General features: G+C 30.0%; 1 protein-coding gene across 1 annotated transcript in view; it reads left to right on the forward strand.

Moving 5' to 3' along the window:
- Positions 1–323: 323 nt before the first annotated feature.
- Positions 324–21,701, forward strand: part of LOC133333663 (putative inorganic phosphate cotransporter) — a 50,867-nt gene continuing 29,489 nt past the window's right edge. Inside the window, exon 1 of the mRNA XM_061541952.1 lies at positions 324–441. Coding sequence (XP_061397936.1) covers positions 384–441 — 58 coding nt within the window. The 5' untranslated portion in view covers positions 324–383. The remainder of the gene's footprint in view (positions 442–21,701) is intronic.

Genomic DNA, 21,701 nt, shown 5'->3' on the forward strand with positions numbered 1-21,701 from the left:
CAATAACGTACCGACATAAATCAAGTTCGCATCGCATAACTCAAATTAGGTTATTGTCAAAAAACAAGAAACCATCTCTTCGACAATAATCGGGAAAGAGTATAAAGTGAAAACGCAGCAAAAATTTTTGTGTGGCAAAGTGAAATATTTAAAAAAATAAAAATCCTCACACAATTGACACAAAAATGTTATAACAATAATTATTTTTTTAAAAATCCCAACCAACCACAAGAAACCTCAAAGAAACGTGAGCTCTGAGATTTCTTAATCCACCGGTCAAAAATATTTTTTTGAAATCGTGAAAAAAATTCAAACAGTATTATTAACATTTTGTAATATTTTTTTAATTTATATTAAATTAAAAAACCACACTCACCACAAAAATGACTTCCAAGGAACAAATTATGGCTGCCGAGGAGAAGGAAGTGGAGAAGCCAGCCGGTAAGTTTTGCGAACATTTTTTTTCGTTATCTAGATTTAAAAAGAAAATACTGGCTTGAGCCAGAGGGTAATAAATTTAAATGAGAAGAAAACATAGCTATGCAAAAACAAAAATAAAATTCAGTAATTTTTTAGACTCGAAGTCCTACTTGGGTCATAAAATATTTTCAGAATACAATTTTTAAAAATTAATAAATTTAATTTGCGTTTGCCCCAATTCAAAACAAAGCCCCAGATCATGCAATCAGCATGTCTAATGTCAACTTCCGTGTACTTGAACTGACATACACATAAACTTAAGGTATTTTTTTATTTTTAGAAAATTTCACTTACATGCCCGCCCGCGCTCCGTACATTGACATATAAAAATGTCACAATTATACGTTTTGAGAAATTTCACTTAAAAACGCCACGTTATTTTTTCAAAGTAATCACGCAAGCAAGCTGAAATATTTTTTTGAACTATAGTTTAAAAAATCATCAACAAATTATAGCTGTCAATGTTAACACGTATTATTTGACAGAATATTAGCAGTAATTTGGCAATAATTTGTAGGGATTGTTTGCTTAGAAGTTAGCTGAATAACATTTTTAATAGCTGAATATGGAAATAAAAAATTGAAATAAAATAGACAAAATATTTTTATTGTACATTTTAAAAAATGTTGCTTGCTGAATATAATAAAAATTAGCTGAATAGGGAATTTATCGGCATTTTTTAATATTAGAAACCATAAATAATTTTTAAATTGTCATAAAAACAAAAAATTTTAACTTTTTAAAAAATGTAGCTGAATAGAATTTTTAAAGCCTTTTTTGTTGCTGAATTGTTTGTGTTAAAAATTTTGTGGGGAAACAGCTGAATGAAAAAAAAAATGTAGCTGAATAGAATTTTTAAAGCCTTTTTTGTTGTTAATAAACACTGGCGAAGTATAATTGTTCATGTGAATTAAAAATTTTGCATTTTTGGGAAATTTTTTCTTTGCTGAATTGGGTATCATGCAGCTGAATTCAAATTGTAAACCTTTTTTGATATTAGAAACAATAAAAAAATTTTAAATTGCCAGAAAAACTAAAAAATGTCCATTTATAAATAACTTTTATTTTGCTGAATTGTGTAAAATGTAGCTGAATACAATTTGTAAAGCCTTTTTTGTTGTTAAGAAGCATTGACGAGTTATAATTTTTCATGTGAATTAAAATTTTTTGATTTTGTCGAAAAATGTTCTCTAAAATTTAGCTGAATTCAAATTTTAAAAGCTTTTTTGATATTAAGAAGCACCGACAAATTATAAATCCTCATGTGAATTTAAAATTTTGGATTTTTCGAAAACTATTGTCTGCTGAATTGGGTAAAATGTAGCTGTATTCAAATTTTAAAGTTCAGATGGAACGACAGGCTATAATTGTTCACGTGAATTTACAATTTTTTAATTTTTTCAACAAATTTTCATTGCTGAATTAGGTAAAATGTAGCTGTATAAGAATTATATTGCATTTATGATACTAAGAGGCCTTAGTAAGTTATAATTGGTTAGCTAAATTAAAAATTTTGAATTATTTCAACAATTTTTCTCAGCTGAATTGTGTAAAATGTAGCTGAATAAAAATTTTAAGGTAATTGTTGATGCTAGGAAGCTTTAGCAAGTTATAATTGTTTAGCTGAATTTCACATTTTGCATCTTTTCAACATATTTCCCTTGCTGAATTGAGTAAAATGAGCTGAATAAGAATTTTAAAGCATTTTTTTGATAAAATCATTGGCAATTCACAATTCCTTTGCTGAATTAAAAATTTCTCATAATATCAACAAATTTTCTTTGCTGAATTATTTTAGAGTGCAAAAATTAAAAATAATTGCAATGTGGAATTGTGTGAAAATATATGAGAATTTTAAGGCTATTTTTTGCAAAAGGTTTTCCTAGCTGAATTAGGTAAAAAGTAGCTGAATAAATATTTTAAACAGTTTTTGGTTGTTAGAAGTTGTTATTGACAACTTATAATTGGTTAGCTGAATTTAAAATTTCGCAATATTTCAACAATTTTGCTTTGCTGAATTGGTTAAAATATAGCTGAATGGAAAAATTAAAGCTTAATGAACTATAAAAAATGGGTAAAAAATTATAATTGGCCAAATAAATTAAAACCTTTTATTTTATTCACAATTTTGCTTGCTGAATTAAGCAATCCGTAGTTGAATTAAGCAATCCGTTTCATTGATTGTTATATGGCATTAATGTGTCTTATTATGATCTTTAAAATTTATATTTGGCGTTTTTATAAAACAAAACTTAGCTGAATTGTGTGAAAAGTGACTGAATATGAATTTTAAGACTTTTTTGTTTACAAGAAAGCAATGACAAGTTAAAACTGGCATGCTGAATTGAAACATTTCCAATTTTGAAAACATTTTACTTTGCTGAATTGTTTTAAATGTAGCTGAATACCAATTTTAATGTTTTTATGGATATTAGAATACAATAAAAACACTTATTTGATATGCTGAATTGTAAACTTCGCAATCTTACTTTACTTTTACTTTGCTGAATTGGTTTAAATCTTGCTGAATATAACTTTTAATTTTACATTATTTGAAATAAAATTTTACTTTGAAATGAAATACTTTGCTGAATTGCCTAAAAATTAGCTGAATAGAAAATGTAAAGCTTCTTTGGATATTAGAAAGCAATAATATGTTATATTATGCACGCTGAATTTTATATTTCGTTTAATAACCACTATTTTACAGAGTTTTTCTTAGCTGAATTGAACAACATTTAGCTGAATAAAGAATTTTAATAATTTTTTTATATTAGAATGGATTAATGTGTTATAATTTGAATGCTAAATATCATATTTTGCATTAATTTTAAAATTTTGCTTTGCTGAATTGTGTAAAAATTAGCTGAATTACATATTTTTAAGTTTTAAGTGCTTTATTTTGTATTTTTATTTGTAATAGTATTATTTGCATTAGTATTATCACGCCTAATTTAATATTTCGCTGAATAACAATTCTTTCTCAGAGTTCTTCTTAGCTGAATTGAACAAAAATTAGCTGAATAAAGAATTTTAACAATTTTTTGTTATTAGAAAGCTTTTATGTGTCATAATTTAAACGGTTAATTTTAAATTTTGCTTTTATTACAAAAATTTGCATTGCTGAATTGTATAAAAATTAGCTGAATTGTTTATTTTTAAGTTGTTAGTGCTTTATTTTATTTTTTTTTTTTTTTTTTGTAATTCAATAGTATTATCTTAACTGAATTGTGTAATTTTCCAAAAAAACCTGTCATATTTCTTCCATCCAAATTGATTATATTCAGCACAATTTTTCGTTTTATGGCATTATTTATTATTACGATTGCAACATCTTGGAAATATTGTATTGTATTTCCTGAATACTACAATGGTATTCAGTTTACGTTTTTTTTTCTTCCAGATGATAATACAAAAGAATAATATCATCAACCTCAAGTCAATTATCACATACGGCAATATTGTGGGTTACCCAAGCTTGTTGTAATTTATTTGTTATTGTTGTTGTTGTTTTTTTCTGCTTGTTACTATGTATTTAAGCAATACCTTTTACGGCATCTTTTATTGGTCATTTTTTCCGCTAAATTACACTTAAATTTTATTAGCTCTCTGATAAATTCATTCTTACATTACTAAAAGAATGCGGAATTGCTTACAATTGTGGCTTTTTAAGTTTGAGATGCCGGACAATGTCAAACATTTACAGCAACAAAGAAAAGGGAACCCCCCACAAACTTACGAATGTACAAGCATTTAAGAAGATTACTTTTAAGCTAGCTGAATATCTCAACAACAACAACAGGGAGCAATTTACAAAAGTATGGCTTAATTATATGCACTCTGTTTGTGTGTGTGTTTTTATTTTTTCAAGTATAATTGTTGTTATTTATTTTATTTAATTCAGACATTAATGATGCTTTTGTCCAATTACAAACACACACACTCACACATACACATGATTATAATAATAAACAGAACAATTAGCTCAGGTGAGGGAAGAGCTTTCATTTTAGACTACAATTTGTTCGACTGTTGTTGCTTTAATGCAACAAAAATGTTTGCATACAATTTTTTTTTCATGTTTTTTTTTTTTTATTATTTTGTTTGCCATATCTTTATGCTAATTAACTTCGTGCATGTGCTAAAATATTTGAACGCAAAAATGCCATACATTTTTGTGTTGCTAAATTGACCTTAAATGTGTTGATATATAAATTAAAAATTTAATATAAATTATTGTTTCGTATAAAAAAATAAATATTTAGCTGAATTTAATTTCGCTTAGCTGAATTTAAATTTTAATTATATAAAAACACGTTTTGTAAAAAAAAATAATTTTTTGCACAAAAAAAACTTTGCTGAATTGTAAAAAAATTAGCTGAATTAAATTTCTAGAAGCTAAATATTAATTTTAATTGCTTGGCAAAATGTTTTCTAAACGAAAATACAAGAAAATTCACTTTTTCACAAAAATAATACTTTGCTGAATACTATAAAATGTAGCTGAATTGCACTTTTAAAAGCTGAATATCATTGTTGACTAATTAACAGCGCCTATTGTAACTTAAAAAAAAAACATGAAATACAATTACGTTTTGTAAGGAAAATTAAATTTTTGCACAAAAAAACTTTGCTGAATTGTAAAAAATTAGCTGAATTGAATTTTTAGAAGCTAAATATTAATTATAATTGCTTTGCAACATGTTTTCTAAACGAAAATACACTTTTTCACAAAAATAATACTTTGCTGAGTACTATAAAATGTAGCTGAATTGCACTTTGAATATCAATGTTGACTACTTAACAGTACCTATTGTGACTAAAAAAACATGAAATACAATTTTTTCACATAAAACTTCATTGCTGAATACTAGAAAATTTAGCTGAATTACATTTTTATTATCTGAATAGCAAGTTTTATTGCATATGAACATTTTTTTGTAAACAAAATTATATGAAATGACATTTTTTGCACTTATAATTCTTTGCTGAATACCATAAAAAGTAGCTGAAGTTATTTTTTAGTGGCTGAATATCAATTTCAATTACTTGTTAGGGCATTTTGTCAATGAAAATACAAGGAATACAATTTTTTTACCCAAAACACCTTTGCTGAATACCTTAAAATTTAGCTGAATTGAATTTCTGAGTAGCTGAATTGAGTTTTTTTTGTAGTTAAATATCAATTTTTATTGATTTCTTGCACAGTTTAATAACATAAATACTATTTTTGGGCAGAAAATCCGATGTTGAACACTAAAAAATTTAGCTGAATTGAGTTTTTCGCATCTGATTAACATTTTTCCTAACATAATTCTATTTTTAGTAGCTTAAAATGAATTTTAATTGCCAGCGAGAATGTTTCATAATGGAAAATAGTTTTTCAAATAAAAAATCCTCTGCTGTATACCTTCTAATTTAGCTGAATTGAATTTTCGAGTAGCTGAATAGAGTTTTTAGCAACTTAATATCAATTTTAATTAATTTCGAGCAAAGTTCTATAACATAAGTACTATTTTTGGGCCGAAATTCCTATGCTGAATACTAAACAATTTAGCTGAATTGAGATTTTCGCAGCTGAATTTCATTTTTTTTACTTTCGTTCACTTACTGTAGAAACAGAATTCATGAAATTAATTTTTTATTTTTAAAATGCTTTGCTGAATATCTTACAACTTTGCTGAATTCAATTCTATGCAGTTTAAATATATTGTTTATAACATTTTTTTGGAGAATTGTATCTGTTAAATTTGTTTCAGAAACAAAATGTTAAATTTTTTCAAAGAAAAACTTTGCTGAATTACATTTTTAGTGGCTGAATTCAGAAATTTATAAGCTGAATTGACATTAAAATACAAATATATTAAAAAAATGTGTGAAATTTAAATTTTCCTTCAATAAAAACTTTGCTGAATTACATTTTTGGTGGCTAAATTTTAAAATTTATTAGCTGAATTGACTTTGCAATATTAATATTTCAAGAAAATATGCGAAATTTCATTTTTCCTTGAATAAAAACTTTGCTGAATTACATTTCCTTTAGCTGAATTTTATATTTAACAATATTTTTTACAATTTATGTCTTTAAATGTATTTTCTAATTTATTACAACAACATTAATGGCCTTAATATTTCACTGAATTACACTTTCACTTTAATTTTGAAGCTATTATTTTCAAATTTATTGCTGAATTGGGCCTATTAGCGTAATGATACTAAAAATTTACATTTTCCTAACCATCTGAATTCTGAATGGACATAAATTCGATTTCCTAAAATAAAAAAATTAACACATTTTATTGATCTTTTTCAATTGATTCCCAAACCTCAAAAAAATCCCCTCTAACTCTCTACTACCGTAAACAAAAAACTATTTCAATATTCATTGAAGTATCTCGCAAGCTAATTTGAAATTCAGCACATGTTTTCCCCAAAAGCATAACGTAAACAAGGTTAATAGACATCCAAGCGGCACAGCATTGCCACCTAGTTAATTGAACTTGCTTTTATTGTCAATACACTACTCGCATATCTGTCAGAATTATTGTTGACGGAAAATATTATTAATAAACCAATTGAAGTTCAATGTTTTAATGACATTCAATATTTTGTGTTTTTGGTTATCCAGAACTCACATTTTTCTATGTGATTTATATTTGTCACATCCACACTGTGACTAACTAGCGACAAATTTTTTGTTCTATTGTGCTAAATTTGGTAGCGTTTTGTATGTTTTTAGCATAATAAATAACTTCCGTTAATTTAATTTTCCATTTAATTTAATTTTTTTATTTAAAACATAATTACAAAAGAAGGTTACTTATATGCCGGCATGAATGAGCTCGTCTCATGCACACACACGCAAAAAACTAGGCTGAATTTTAAATTGAAAATTTTCTGATTTTTTTTTCAAGTTTCAAGTTTTTTAATTTTTAATGATGTGGGTAATTAATTTCGGGAAACATTTTCCAATTATTAATATTCAGCAATGAGATATATTATTCAGCAAGGCAAAAAGTTCTAATAATTCAATAAATTATATATGTTTTATTTTTTATTCAAAATTTACAAAAAAAAACATTTTTTAATGTTTGCTGAATTGGATTTTTTGTAGCTGAATAGCATTTTCACCCAGCTGAATTACATTTAAACGCTTCTAAAATGTATATAGACCAATTTTTTCACAAAAAATTGTAAGCAAAAGATTTTTGCTTAGCTGAATTACATTTTTCGCAGCTGAATAAAACTTTTACACATACCATTTAGTAATAGAATCGACAATAGTTTAATAATTTTCATAAATAAAGATTTTAAGCTAGCTGAATACAGATTTTCGTAGCTGAATATAATTTTTGTTAATACAAATCAAATTAATAGGCCTTAATAATTTATATGGCTTTGTTTTGAATTGAAAATCTGTATAAACAAAAATTTTAACTTAGCTGAATAGGACTTTTCATGGCTGAATATAAAATGTATTTAATACAAATCAAATTAATAGGCCTTATGGCTTTATTTTTGATTTAAAATTTTTATAAATAAAGATTTAAAGCTAGCTGAATAGAGATTTTCGTAGCTGAATAGAAATTTTACAAATCTGAATTACATTTAGAAGCTCTAATTATTTATAATGCATTGTTTTTTATAAAAAAAATCAAAAACAACAATTTTACCACAGCTGAATTTGAGTTTTTGTATATGTAAAAGATTTTTACTTAGCTGAATTGGCAATAGGCGTAATAATAAATCATATGAAGCGGTTTTTAATTGATAATCTCCATAAACACAAATTTTAGCTTAGCTGAATTAAAGTATTCGCAGCTGAATAGAAATTTTACTAAGCTGAATTAGCATTAAAGGTTATATTAGTTTATATTAAAATATTTTTAATAAAAAAAGTGCATTAACAAAAAAATATAGCTTAGGTGAATAATAATTTTATAAAGCTGAATTAACGCTAGAGGTCCTAATAATTCATGTGAAATAATTTTTATTTAAATATCTTCATAAACCAAAAATTTAACGTAGCTGAATTGCGGTTTTCACAGCTGAATAGCAAATTTTCAAAACTAAATTACATATGGAGGACTTAATATTTCACATTACGTTGTTTTTAATTTAATTTTCTTACAAATACCAATTTTAGGTTTGCTGAATAGTATCTGAATAGGATTTTTGCAAAGCTGAAATAGCTCTAAAGTTCCTAATAATTCATATAGTCTTATATTTTGTTCAAATTTTTCGTAAACAAAAAATTTAGCTTAGCTGAATTGTGTTTTTCGCAGCTGAATAGCAAATTTTTAAAACTTTATTACATATGGAGGCCTTAATAATTCAAATGACTTTGTTTTTACTTAAAATTTCTTTCAAATACAAATTTTAGGTTAGCTGAATTGTGTTTTCAGTAGCTGAATAGGATTTTTACAAATCGAAATCAGCACCTAAAGTACATATATGGAATTATTTTTAATTCAAATTTTGCAAAAACAAAAATTCTAACTAAGCTGAATAGGGGTTATCGTAGCTGAATAGGATTTTTACAAAGCTGAATTAGCAATAGAAGTCTTAACAAATGATAAGGAGTCATTTTTTATTGAATATGTTCATAAACAAAAATTTTATCTTAGCTGAATTGTGTTTTTCGCAGCTGAATAGCAAATTTTCAAAACTTAATTACATATGGAGACCTTAATAACTCATATGACTCTGTTTTTTTTATTTTAATATCTTACAAATACCAATTTTAGGATTGCTGAATAGGAATTTTTACAAAGCGAAATCAACACAAAAGATCCTAATAATATATATGGAATTACTTTTGATTCAAATTTTGCATAATCAAAAATATTAGCTTAGCTGAATTGCAATTTCCATAGCTGAATAGACCTTCTACAAAGCTAAAATGATTCATTATTCTGTCTTTGATAAAATAATTGCATATTTTTCACATAACTTATTAAACTTCCTCTATAAAATATCCATTTTTCTTTATAATCAGCTGTTATCACATTCAAAATCTTTTTCGAGTAAATGACCTTTCAAACCGAAAAAATGTAACGAAGGAAAGAAATTAAAAATGTATTTCACGCTTACAACAATCAGATGTTCGTGTTTTTTTTTCATTTTATATATGCATGTAACCAGATGGGATGTTCGTGGTATTGTCAAACCGTCATCACATTTTTTGTACGTGCATTTTTAATTGCAATAGTTGTTGTATTATGACAATAAATCACAAATCCGATGTTTGTTTATAAAATTTCGGAATACACCAGTTATTCCCCTTTATAAAAATATAATAACAAATTATTATTCAATCCGCAACATGCTGAATTAGGCAAACATTTGCTATAACACTTTTTTTCTCTCACTCAATCGATATAAATAAATATATGTATATATTCATCGTTTGTGCATACAAAATTAGTGGGAAGAAAGGTATAACAATAAAAAATATGTGTCTGTCAAAAAATTCTTAGAATTGACGACATTAATACCAAAATAAAATAACACGACAAAATTAACGAACAATAACATGGTTTAATTTAAACGTGTTAGAGATATCGCAATTTTTTGTGTGTTCTTTTTTTAAGCTTTCATTAATTTGTCAAAATACGACATGCCCGGTTTTTGATTGCAGCCAAGCCTAATTGAATTAAAAGCCACACAGATCCAAAATGCTGATCTGTAGTTTGTTGTGTGGTGACTCAATTCCTTATTGAATCCAATTTAATATTGAAGTGATGTTGTTAACAATAAAATGTGTTTTTGGCTGCATTCTAAAATCTGTGATTGTTTTCGTTTCTATTTCAATTCAATTTCCTATATAAAATTTCCACAAAAAAAATCGATTACGGAATACAAAATATAACAGCTTTTGGGAATATATCAAATAAAAAATAACACATTAAATAAATATAAACACATTATTCTACTAATAAAATACATACAAATAAATAAAATAAATATAAAAATACAAATAAAAGGAAAATCCTGCATTTTTTAACTCTCAAAATTTTAGAAAAACTTTCTCCAGTATCCTCCCTTTAAATAATTGGTAGGCATTTGGTTCTTTAGAAATGTTTTTTTTTTATAAAAATCACTAGGCAAATTGTTAATTTTTTCATCAAAATAAAATATGATAAAAAAATTCGTATATTATCTCGCATAGTTGTAGAAAAAAACTTCATATTGATTCTCTGGTCTCAGTAATAGCCTTCTGCCAAGAGATGTTTCTTGGATTAAATATTTGTTGGATCTAGACTACTTCCTTCCCTGCTCTCTTCTGAAGTCAAAGACTCTTTTAAATATCAGCTTTCCGATAAAATCTGTGATACCTTCATAATCTTTTTATAGATATTGTCCAATCCACATACAATTTTAGCACAATTTTATAGCGATTTTTCTTCAATTGCTCTCAAACTTTACACAATAGATGACACTTTTCAATTGAGGATACTCGTTCAAGATTATATTTTCCATCAATTCATTAAACATAGTTATAAAATAACTTATAAACCCACAATTATTCTTACCTGGCTTGTTACAGAGCGGAAAGTCCATAAGCCGAGCTTAAAAAAGATTTACAAGCGCGTCGGACTCCAATTTAAAAGACCACGTTCCCATATGTTGCCTTCCCCTTCTGCGTGAACCATCAGTAGGCTCACTTTTATATGCCTTTTGAGCTGGGGCATTCTCATTCATTCGCACAACATGGCCTAGCCACAGTAGTCGCTGCAGCTCTGTACGGCTGGCTATGTCGATGTCCGCAATTATAAAGCTCGTGGTTTATTCGACGCCGATATTCACGTCGACATAGCCCTTAGATCTTTCTGAGAAATTTTCTCTCAAACACCCTTAAGAGCTGCCTCATCTGCTTACTCAAGTATCCATGATTCAGATCCATATAACAGCACGGGTAGTATCAGCGTCTTGTAAAGTATGAGTTTGGTCTGGCGGGAGGTGGCCATGTTTCTAAACTGCTTACATAGACCATAGTAGCATCTGTTGGCCTTCACAATCCTTCTCCGAATTTCAAAACGGATGTCATTCGTTTTATTTATGGTGGTACCAAGGTATATAAAATCTTTGACTACCTCGAAGCTGTAGTTCTCAAGTTCCACAGTTGGTCCGAGTCTACTGGAGGTCTTGCACGTTGATACCATCAGCTTGGTCTTCTCGCGATTTACTGCAAGACTCACTTTGGCAGAATCCTTCTCAATTCGTTCAAATCTGGCTGTTACCGCTCGCAATGTTCTACACATTATATCGATGTCATCGGTGTAGGCAAGTAACATGTGTTGTTTGGTGTACACAGTGCCATTTCTGTTCACCTTTGCCTCTCATATGACCTTTTGCAGCAGGATTTTAAAGAAATCACATGACAAACTGTCACCTTGTCTGAATTCTCGTTCGGTATTAAAGGGCTTCGAGAGGTCCTTTCCGACATTAACAGCTGACCTTGTGCCATTTAAAGCTATCCTGCATAGCCGTATTAATTTTGCAGGAATGTCAAACGCAGACATGACTTTAAACATCTCTGAACGGATAGGGCTGTCGAATGCGACGACTAGGTGGAATATGTCGTTGTATTTTTCGTAGGGCTTTTCCGGGATTTAGGGTCGAGTGAAAATCTGTTCAAAGTTGGATATGCCAGACCTGAAGCCGCATTGATACGATCCAATTGAGCATTGGCCATTGGCTTCACTCGTTCACACAGTACGCTGGATAGCACTTTATATGCGATGGGAAGGAGATTTATTCCTCTATAGTTGGCAAATATCGTCTTGTCTCCTTTTTTGTGTACGGGACACAGTATGCTGAGTTTCCAATCATTAGGCATGCATTCCTCTAGCCAAATTGTACTAAGCAGTTGGTACATGCTCCTAACCAGCATTTGACCACTGGCCTTTAATAGCCGATTAATTGCTATTCTGAACTCAGCCGATTAATTGCTATTCTGAACTCATCTTGGCTAGGTTGTATACAATTTATACCGTCATCCATTATTGATTCTGGAGTATCTTCTTCACCGCCACTATTTGATGCCAGAAGTTTCTCAATGGCACCTGCTGCTTTATTATTAAGCCGATTAATTGTTATTCTGACCTCATCTTGGCTAGGTGGTATACAATATATACCGTCATCCCTTATTGATTCTGGAGTATCTTCTTCACCGCCACTAGTTAATACCAGAAATTTTGCAAAATGCTTCTTACAGATCCTCAACACGCTATCTATATCTGTCACCAGGTTTCCATTTTCATATCTACAGGAGGATGTGCATTCGGTTTGGTGTTTTACTCGTTGGTAACATTTCCAGACTTCGTTCAGACTCCTGTACATTTCGATTTGTTCCCGATCACGTTTTTCTGGTTCTTTCCTCTTTTTTAGGAAAATGCTTTTCTCCTCTCTCCTTTTCTCTCGATAATTCTCCCTCGCATTACGTGTTGCTACTGTCTTGCCTTACACGCTGCGTGTTTCATCATAGTGACACTTTAGGGTTAAATAAATATACTTGATGTAATTATTCTACATAATAATACTACTTATGCTAAACTATATATATTACGGGTAAGGCAGTCCTGGGCCATCCATCTTCCATAATCTCATGTTACAAGCCTCGATCACTCCATCATATATGGAATTTTGGTGAACTGATCTGACAATTTTCAATATCTTTGACTAATCATTTGATAGCCCCTTTGCTCACAACATAAGTAACCTTAAATTTCGGACCCTCTGGGCGAATTGTTAAACATTTTTTAAAAAAATTTCCATTGAATATTTTATTTTTTGGAAATTTTCAGAAATTTTTTCCTTGTATAACATTCTTTACATTAGCCATAAATTTTGAAATACACTTCCATGAAATGAATTCACTTCTGAAAGATAAAAAGCTTTGTCTTTATTCTCGAAATTTGACTTAGGAAAAATCTACAAATACTCTAAATAAATATGTTAAATTATTTTTTAAGCACATAAATACAACGCAATTCAAAAACATATTTTTTCGTATGTTTTACACTTTAAACGGCATTAGTTCATACCTTACAATTATTTAACACATTTTTTCCGAAGATAATAAACAAAGGCACTTGCCATTAAAAATAACTTAAATATTAAATAAAATAAATATTTATTTTAAAGCAAAATTGTCATGGCTGACTTATGTTGTGAATTGTGGATATCAGCTAATTATGCTAAATATTTAAATAAATATTATAATTCATGTTAAAATAAAAATTTGGAAAAAAAATAAATTCCCTTGAATATTATTTTTGGATTTCAAAAAATTCCTTTGGTAATATTTCTTCTCCTTATATCTTATAAAGTTTGTTTAAATTTTAAATGAGAATTAAATGGTTTTTTGTTTGTTGACATTTTAATTTTGTGATTTTTCATACGAAGCAAGAGATTTTCTTGCGAAGCGAACTTCGAATATCACATTTCAATGGAATTTCTGTTAATATAAATACATATTAGCAGAAGAACTTATAAACGCCATACCATTCAAAACATATTTGAATATGGCCAATAACAAACCTAAAAAATGCTGGCATATTAATTTTTTTGGGTGAAATGCAGAATTTCGAAAAGTTACCAACAAAACTAACAACACAAAATCAAGTTCAACACGACGTTTTTTCATAAGCTAATAATTCAAAATCCATAATTTTTTTTTTTGGCAAAATGTAGACCAAAGACGTTGGAAAGTTTGATTTACTTTTTTGCAAATTCGTATTTTATTTTAGAGGAAGCGTAAACAAATTTTGTATTCATAATAAATAAATACGCAATTTGTTTATAACATTTTGGGAATCTATTTGTAGGCCAATGGCCATTGGTTTAATTTAATCCGGTTTATTCGGTTGTTTACGAATTTTAAATATTAAAATTTTAGCCTTCGGCAAAAATAAAGTGGTTGGATTTATATTATTCAAATTTCACTAGGCAAATTGTTAATCTTTTTTAAGAACTGTCATTAATCACAGAAGTTTGCTGTTGATGTATTAATACGGGTTTTATTTAAAATCGTTTAATGCAGAAGTTTGAACATGATTAATGATTGGGTAGTCACGCAAAGGAATAGGGCGGCCAATGTATTCAAACTTAATACGAGAACGGTTCGGAAACTTCTTCAAAAATATTTTTATTTTTAAATATAATCTCCTAAAACTTCAATACACGTAGTCCAATGCTTTTCTAGCAATTCTATCCCTTAGTTATAATAGTTTTCCTCAAGGCCTTCAAAATAGTGGTTTACAACTGTAATTATATCTTCATTTGAGGTAAAACGCTTGCCAGCAAGTATTTTTTTAGATTTGGGGACAAGTAAAAGTCACTGGGAGCTAAATCAGGAGAATAAGATGTGTGGTCTAGAATTTATACGTTTAATTGATCCAAAAGATTGCAATAGTACTCTGAATCTATTATTTAACACTTTTGCAGACAGTCAATCAATAAAAAAGAAATAGTTCGTTCCGCAACTATTCAATTCTACTAGACATACATTTCCTGTTTCCCTTAACTTTTAACCTTTGGTAGACTACTTTGTGACTTGCTCCTTAATCGGGCTTAGAAGCGAAAAATTAACGAAAAATCTATTCTCAGACTCGTGAAATAAATTCCATCTATTTTACTGGACTTCTAGAATTCTCAGTACACTTCTCATCCCTTTCATTTAATTTTCTAATAACCGCATTTTTTGTTGTCTTTCCAAACAACCAATTTCAGCAAATAATTCTTGAGCAAATTCTGACAACTCCTTCATCTTATCTCCCAAAATTTGAACACAATATTTCATTGTGTTTATTTTTATTTCTCTATTGCAAATATTATTTATTTTTTAGAATATTCTGTCTCGTAACGTCATTATTGCATTGCAGACACGATTTGTGAAATGTTTTCGTCGTGATTAGCACATTTCTTTTTATTTATTTATTTTTTTAATAGACAATTAGCAGACGATGACAATTTCATAGGAAAGTCATCTAAAAATAACAAAAACACATTCCAGAGATCCTGGAATTCTAATGACTAATCATTATCTGGTAGCAAATGTCATTTGTCAATCAAAAAAATTATTTTTTAAAATATAGTCGTGTTTTGATAAATCCCAGATTTATCAAAATGATTTCACAACTTCACATCCTAAAATTTTGAGGGACAAAATTTTGTCATGTGATATTTCTTCTTAAAATTCGACTTAAGACTTCGAATTCCTTAAAAACAATGGACCTTTAATATTGCTTCCTTACACGCATCCAAACTTCAATCGAGATGTGTCCCTAGTTTTTTCTACAATTTCCAACCGATTTTTGTAGCTATTCGGTTTCACAGCTTCTTGCAGGCTTCTTTACAAATAATGAATTTCAGTCATCTTCTTTTCTCTGAAAAAATTGCTCCAATCTCAATTAGACATATATCCCTTCTCAATCTTGCAAACCGATAGAGCTAAAGAGATTCTCAAAGTTAGTTCGATCCAATGACTTTGTGTGTAGATATCCGTGTAGATATATATTAATAATACCCTTCTCTACCAAAATCTCGAACAAAATGATGTTTAATGTGGATATGTTAGGCACGTTTCATTTCTGTTTTTGAAGCCATAAAAATACATCCGACATTGTCTTCATAGATTGTAGCAGGTTCATCTGACATTATACACAAATCTTGCAAAATTAATCTAAGCCATACAGCTTCCATAAATAGCAGAACTATGTTCTATATATTCTGCCTCTCTCGAAGATGATTCATACGGTCTGCTTTGAGATGCTTGACCATGACACAGTACATCCAATGTATCCACGGATCCATTTCCTGTCCTTTATAGCACTTCTCCAGTCAGCCTCGACATATCCTTCTAGTATCTTTGGATTATTATTTTTATAAATAAATTTTCTACTCATGGTTCCCGTTTAAAAATCTTAAGTTTCTTCAAAAATGGGCCAGCTGTTTACTAGACATATATTTTCAATTTTCATTTGTTCACCAATTCTTTACTGGATTTATAACAACTAATAGACTATTACCAATTGATCACAAAATTTGGACTTGGTCAATTGATATTCCTTCTATGGAAGAAATCACAAATGTTACAGTTGATTTTCTCGCTTTTGAATATCTTCCATTAAGTTTCAATATAGATTGTCGCAACTAATATTGCATCTCAAGAAATAGGTCAGTTGTTTAGTAGACATATATTTTCAGTTTCCATTTTCTCGCCAGTTCTTCACTGGATTCATCACAAATAAAAGACTATTGCCCAACAGATATTCCTTCTATGAAAATGTCTTTCCTTAGGTTTAAACTTTTGCCAACTGATATCCAATCTTAGGGAAATGGGCCCGTTTTTACTAGACATATATTTTCAGTTTCCATTTTTTGCACACATTTCTCGCTCCATTTGGAAAGCTTTATTTTATACCTGCTATAAAATTTAAATATCACATAAATTTATTAAATTATACTTATAATTTCTTAACCTCTCCCAAAAATTACTTACAATTAATTTCCAAAATTTTCCATTACCGCATAACAAACATCTTTCCTCCACAAACACGCTGTGACAATTAAAAAAGCCATATGACAAATGGATTAATGTGTCAAACTCTACCTGATGTCTTTGAACTAATTTGTGGCGCCGCCGTCACCGGCATCGATAAAACATGTTTCAAATACTAGTTTGCACACTTTTGCTTGCCATTCACGATGTCTCGATGCTGTCACACGATGTGTCAAAGCGCACTGCAAATGAATTCAGTTACAAGTTCAACATAATTGTTTGGTTGCTTGCTGTGCACACACCAAGATTGCAATTTGTTGTCTGCCAAGTCAGGTTTTTGGCACGTGCTTACTTAAATAGAGATCTCACAAACTACACTAGTGGCTATACATGGCATGCATTTGCATTTCACACTCTCACTTACAACATCTCGTTTGCGTGCTCTCACACTCTCTCTGTGCATTTGATGTGTTTTTATTTTGATATGCAAACGAAGACAGCTGTTTGGTGTTGCCAATGAATTGGAAATTTGCAAGACTAGCTGGAAAACTATTTGCAAGTTTAACCAGAAATAAGAAAGAATAATGTAAAAATTATCTGTGTGTTATTAAATCGGATTCTAATAAATAGGTACTCCACTTAGCTCAGCTGACTGTCCGATTAACTGTCAAAGTGCATACTTTCTGCTTCAATTTGAAGTGCAAAGCTGCCAACCAGGCGAAATATTACTAGATAAAATTTGACTCCTTATTATTGCATCATGATATATATAGCCCAATATCTTTTATAATAATGTCATCCACGAAAACCCAGCTGGATATCAGCTGTCACTCAAGTTTGCTGTCAATCAATTCAATAATAATTGATACTCACTAATAATTGACATCCTTTTTGGAAACGTAAAAAAATGTGCAGTGTTACCAACCATTTGAAATATTATAAGGAAAAATTTGACAGATGGTCGGGACAAAAACAAAGGTTTTTTGTTAGACTTTTATCAGATTTAGAAGTGTTATTGGAGCAATTGATCACACATGACCGTTAGGTCCAACCAAGGGCAATATTTAAATCGTTGATAATTTTTTCAGAGGAATTACCTCAACCAAATCTAATGCCTCAGTCACAGTAATTAAACAATTATTCGAGGAAAAAACGGCAAGACTTAAAAACCAACATTTTGAGATTTTCTTTACTGATGGCTCAGTGTCCCCAAATTTTGCGGGGTCGGCGTTTGTACATGGGACAGTTTTCTCTTTCTATTGTAAGAACAACATATGCTCCATGTCGGCTGAGTTGATAGCTATAACAAAAGCGTTAGAATATGCCATTAATAACAATATTTCGAAAATTGCAATACTATAATATAGTCTCAGCAGACTTCTAGCAATAAAAAATAATGTAAAAGGTAATTTTTTTGATTGATAATTTAATACTGTTGTCTAATGAGCTGAATGATGAGGTTGAACTGCACTATATACCGGGTCATGCGGGTATAGCTTTAAATGAAATAACAGACCAAGCGGCAAAAAGAGCCGAAGAACTTGGAATACAATTAGAAATGAAGCTGACTATTTCCGATACAGTTGCCCAGATTTCACATGCTCTCTGGTCTGCGTGGTTTTTAGAATATAAAGATCGTGGCATGTCCAGTTCCTCTCACTACTTTGCGATCTTTACTGACACTGTAAAGCGGCCATGGTTCCATAAATCCACAGCCAACCCAAGCGAAATCAAACAAATCAATAGAATCCTGACAAATCATGCTTTCTGTAAAGCTACACTGTAGAGAATGAATGCGGCTCCATCAGCAGTATGTGAAACCTGTAATTTGGAGGAAAATGTTGACCATGTATTATTTCACTGCCAAATGTACATCCGAGCATCGAAAATTCAGTATCCTCGGTGGATTTCATAAACAAATATGGATTTGGATATAGCGGCCAAATAACCTTCGGAGTACACTCGACAACATTCCGGGGGGGACTTTAAAATCGATTTTTTTTTAGTTTTTATGCCTTTTTAGGGCAGAGGATAAGGATATGTTTTGATACATCACATTATTGCAATTGAATGCCTTTAATGAGGGTCCTATAGATCGTTAGTTACCCATTGTAATTAAATCATGACACATTTTCCAATATTTTTGTAAATTTTAATTTAATAAAGATTTTTTTTCTCCATGACACATTTTTCTAACAATTGTTTATGACTTAGATTGTGAAAAGTTTTACCTAACAATTGCGGTTTTTCCACTCATACTTGATTTTTGTTTATTATTGTCGCCTCTTGAGAACTCTTCGAGTTTCTTTATAAATAAATAAAAAATCAATATTATTTAATTCTCTAATAACTGTTTGCAATATTATATTGTATACAAAGAACATTTTTTTTCAAAATAATTACGTGTATATTTACGAGTATATGTAAACACAGCTTGTTTTAACTTGAACGACATTGACGACAAAAACACAGAGTTTTTATCTGACACTTGACAAAGAAAACTGAAAAACAGATTGTCATGAGAAACGTGTGGCATCCATTTGTTTCGTATGTTCTCATTTGACTCTTTTTCTGATAAAAGATTTACGTGTTTTCGAGATATGACTGGAGAAACATAACAAAAACTAGTTTATATCTTCCGCATCAAATTGAAGAAGTGGTCCAAAACAATTGTGTACTTGAGATATTTTGCAAAAAACAAAAACTCAGGTGAATAATACTTCAAACATAAATGCATGATTTACTGGTAGATTAGGATGCCTCAACAAATGTTGCATACACAAAAAATCGACCCAAAAAAACAGACAAGTTTTTCATAATAAACCTAAGGACAGGACGTTCCCGAAGTTCAATAACAGAGAAGAACAAAAAATGGTCCATTTACCAGCGCTCCTAAAATCGCTACAGGATTAAAAGAATCATAAGATAAGGAAGTTTCTGCAGAAATTTTTTAGGCAAAGTGCTGAAAAACTCAACATTCATGATAATTATTACTTCCAACATGACAATGATCCTAAACACATTGTGGATCGCATTCAATTCACCACACATGCTGATAACCCTTCCTTAATGCCCCTATTTGAATCTTAGTCAGAATATATGGGATAATCTAGAAAAACGAATCCGAAATCACATAATTTCCAGTGGGGCCCAAACCAAAGAAATATTTTTGACAGAATGAGGTTGTTTAAAATATTTTGAACAGAATTTTGTATTACAGAAGATTTGGTCGTTGGAGGATTTTAAGATAAGAGTCTAAAATCCCCCATGCAATCCTTATAAGATTGTTGGGTGTTGAAATTTTATGACGCATATGACGCAAATTCTATTATTAAAACAAATAGTTTACTGATAAGTATTTTGTGTTTGAGATTAGGCTAAGCAAGAGTAGTTTAAGTAGTACCTAAGGATAAATAATTTGCAATAAAATCAGTGCCTTACAATCACTCATCAAGGAACGGCCAGGAGTACCGTGTCTAATTTCTTACACAGACGAGCTGCGGCTGTCTGTATATTTTACAGGGGTAAAATACAGATGCTTGAAAACTCACATCTAAAGACGGCTGAAAAGTCATCTCTATAGATGACTGAAAAGTCATCTCTGTAGATGACCGGAAAGTCATCTCTACAGATGTCTGGAAAGTCATCTCTATAGATGTCTGGAAAGTCATCTCTATAGATGACCGGAAAGTCATATTTATAAATGACTGGAAAGTCATCTTTATAGATGACTGGAAAGTCATCTCTATAGATGACTGGAAAGTCATCTTTATAGATGACCGGAAAGTCTTCATTATAGATGACCGGAAAGTCATCTCTATAGATGACTGAAAAGTCATCTGTATAGATGATTGGAAAGTCATCTTTATAGATGACCGGAAAGTCATCTTTATAGATGACCGGAAAGTCATCTTTATAGATGACCGGAAAGTCATCTTTATAGACGACCGGAAAGTCATCTTTATAGATGACCGGAAAGTCATCTCTATAGATGACCGGAAAGTCATCCCTATACATGACTGGAAAGTCGTCTCTATAGATGACTTGAAAGTCATATTTATCGGTCATCTGTTTGGTCTTTAGTGGCCTGAATTACTCCCTCTCATCTCCCTAAAAACGTGTCAAGATTACTCCTCCCCATCATGACAGCAATTAGGTTAGGTTTAGACACTTCTATCACAAAATAAACCTCTCATATTTGCAAAGTTTTTTTGTTGAGTTTAAACAAAGCGAATAAAATACTGAATCATCTGATTCATTCATCCACACCCCAACAATCACGTTACATTACACATTCACTTGTGAACCAATTAATTGCGAATATTTTATTTTGTTGTGTTTTATTCACGGGATAGTTAATAGAAATAAATTTAATTAAGCGGAAATTCATCAATTCCATTGCGCGCTATTTCAAATATTTTTCGTTCTGTAATTGTCAACTCAAGCGTGAATTTAGTTTTTGTGAGGGGGCTAAATAGGCGATGGAAAATGTGTTGATGACTATAGATTCCTGCTATAAGACGCATTTAGAATAGGTAGAACTTTTTAAAGAAAGGTAGAAAGAGTACTCCATTTAGCACAGCTGATTGCCCCATTAACTGTCAAATGGCATAGTTTGTGCTTGAATACTCGACGTGCAATATTGCCAACCATGAAAAACAAATTACTAAATAAAATTTGACAGATGATCGGAAATCGGACAAATATTGAATCG

The sequence above is a fragment of the Musca vetustissima genome, unplaced genomic scaffold (assembly GCF_032173495.1).
Source record: "Musca vetustissima isolate MV318-11 ecotype Yass unplaced genomic scaffold, APGP_CSIRO_Mvet_v1 utg8392, whole genome shotgun sequence".
NCBI classification, from domain to species: Eukaryota; Metazoa; Arthropoda; class Insecta; order Diptera; family Muscidae; genus Musca; species Musca vetustissima.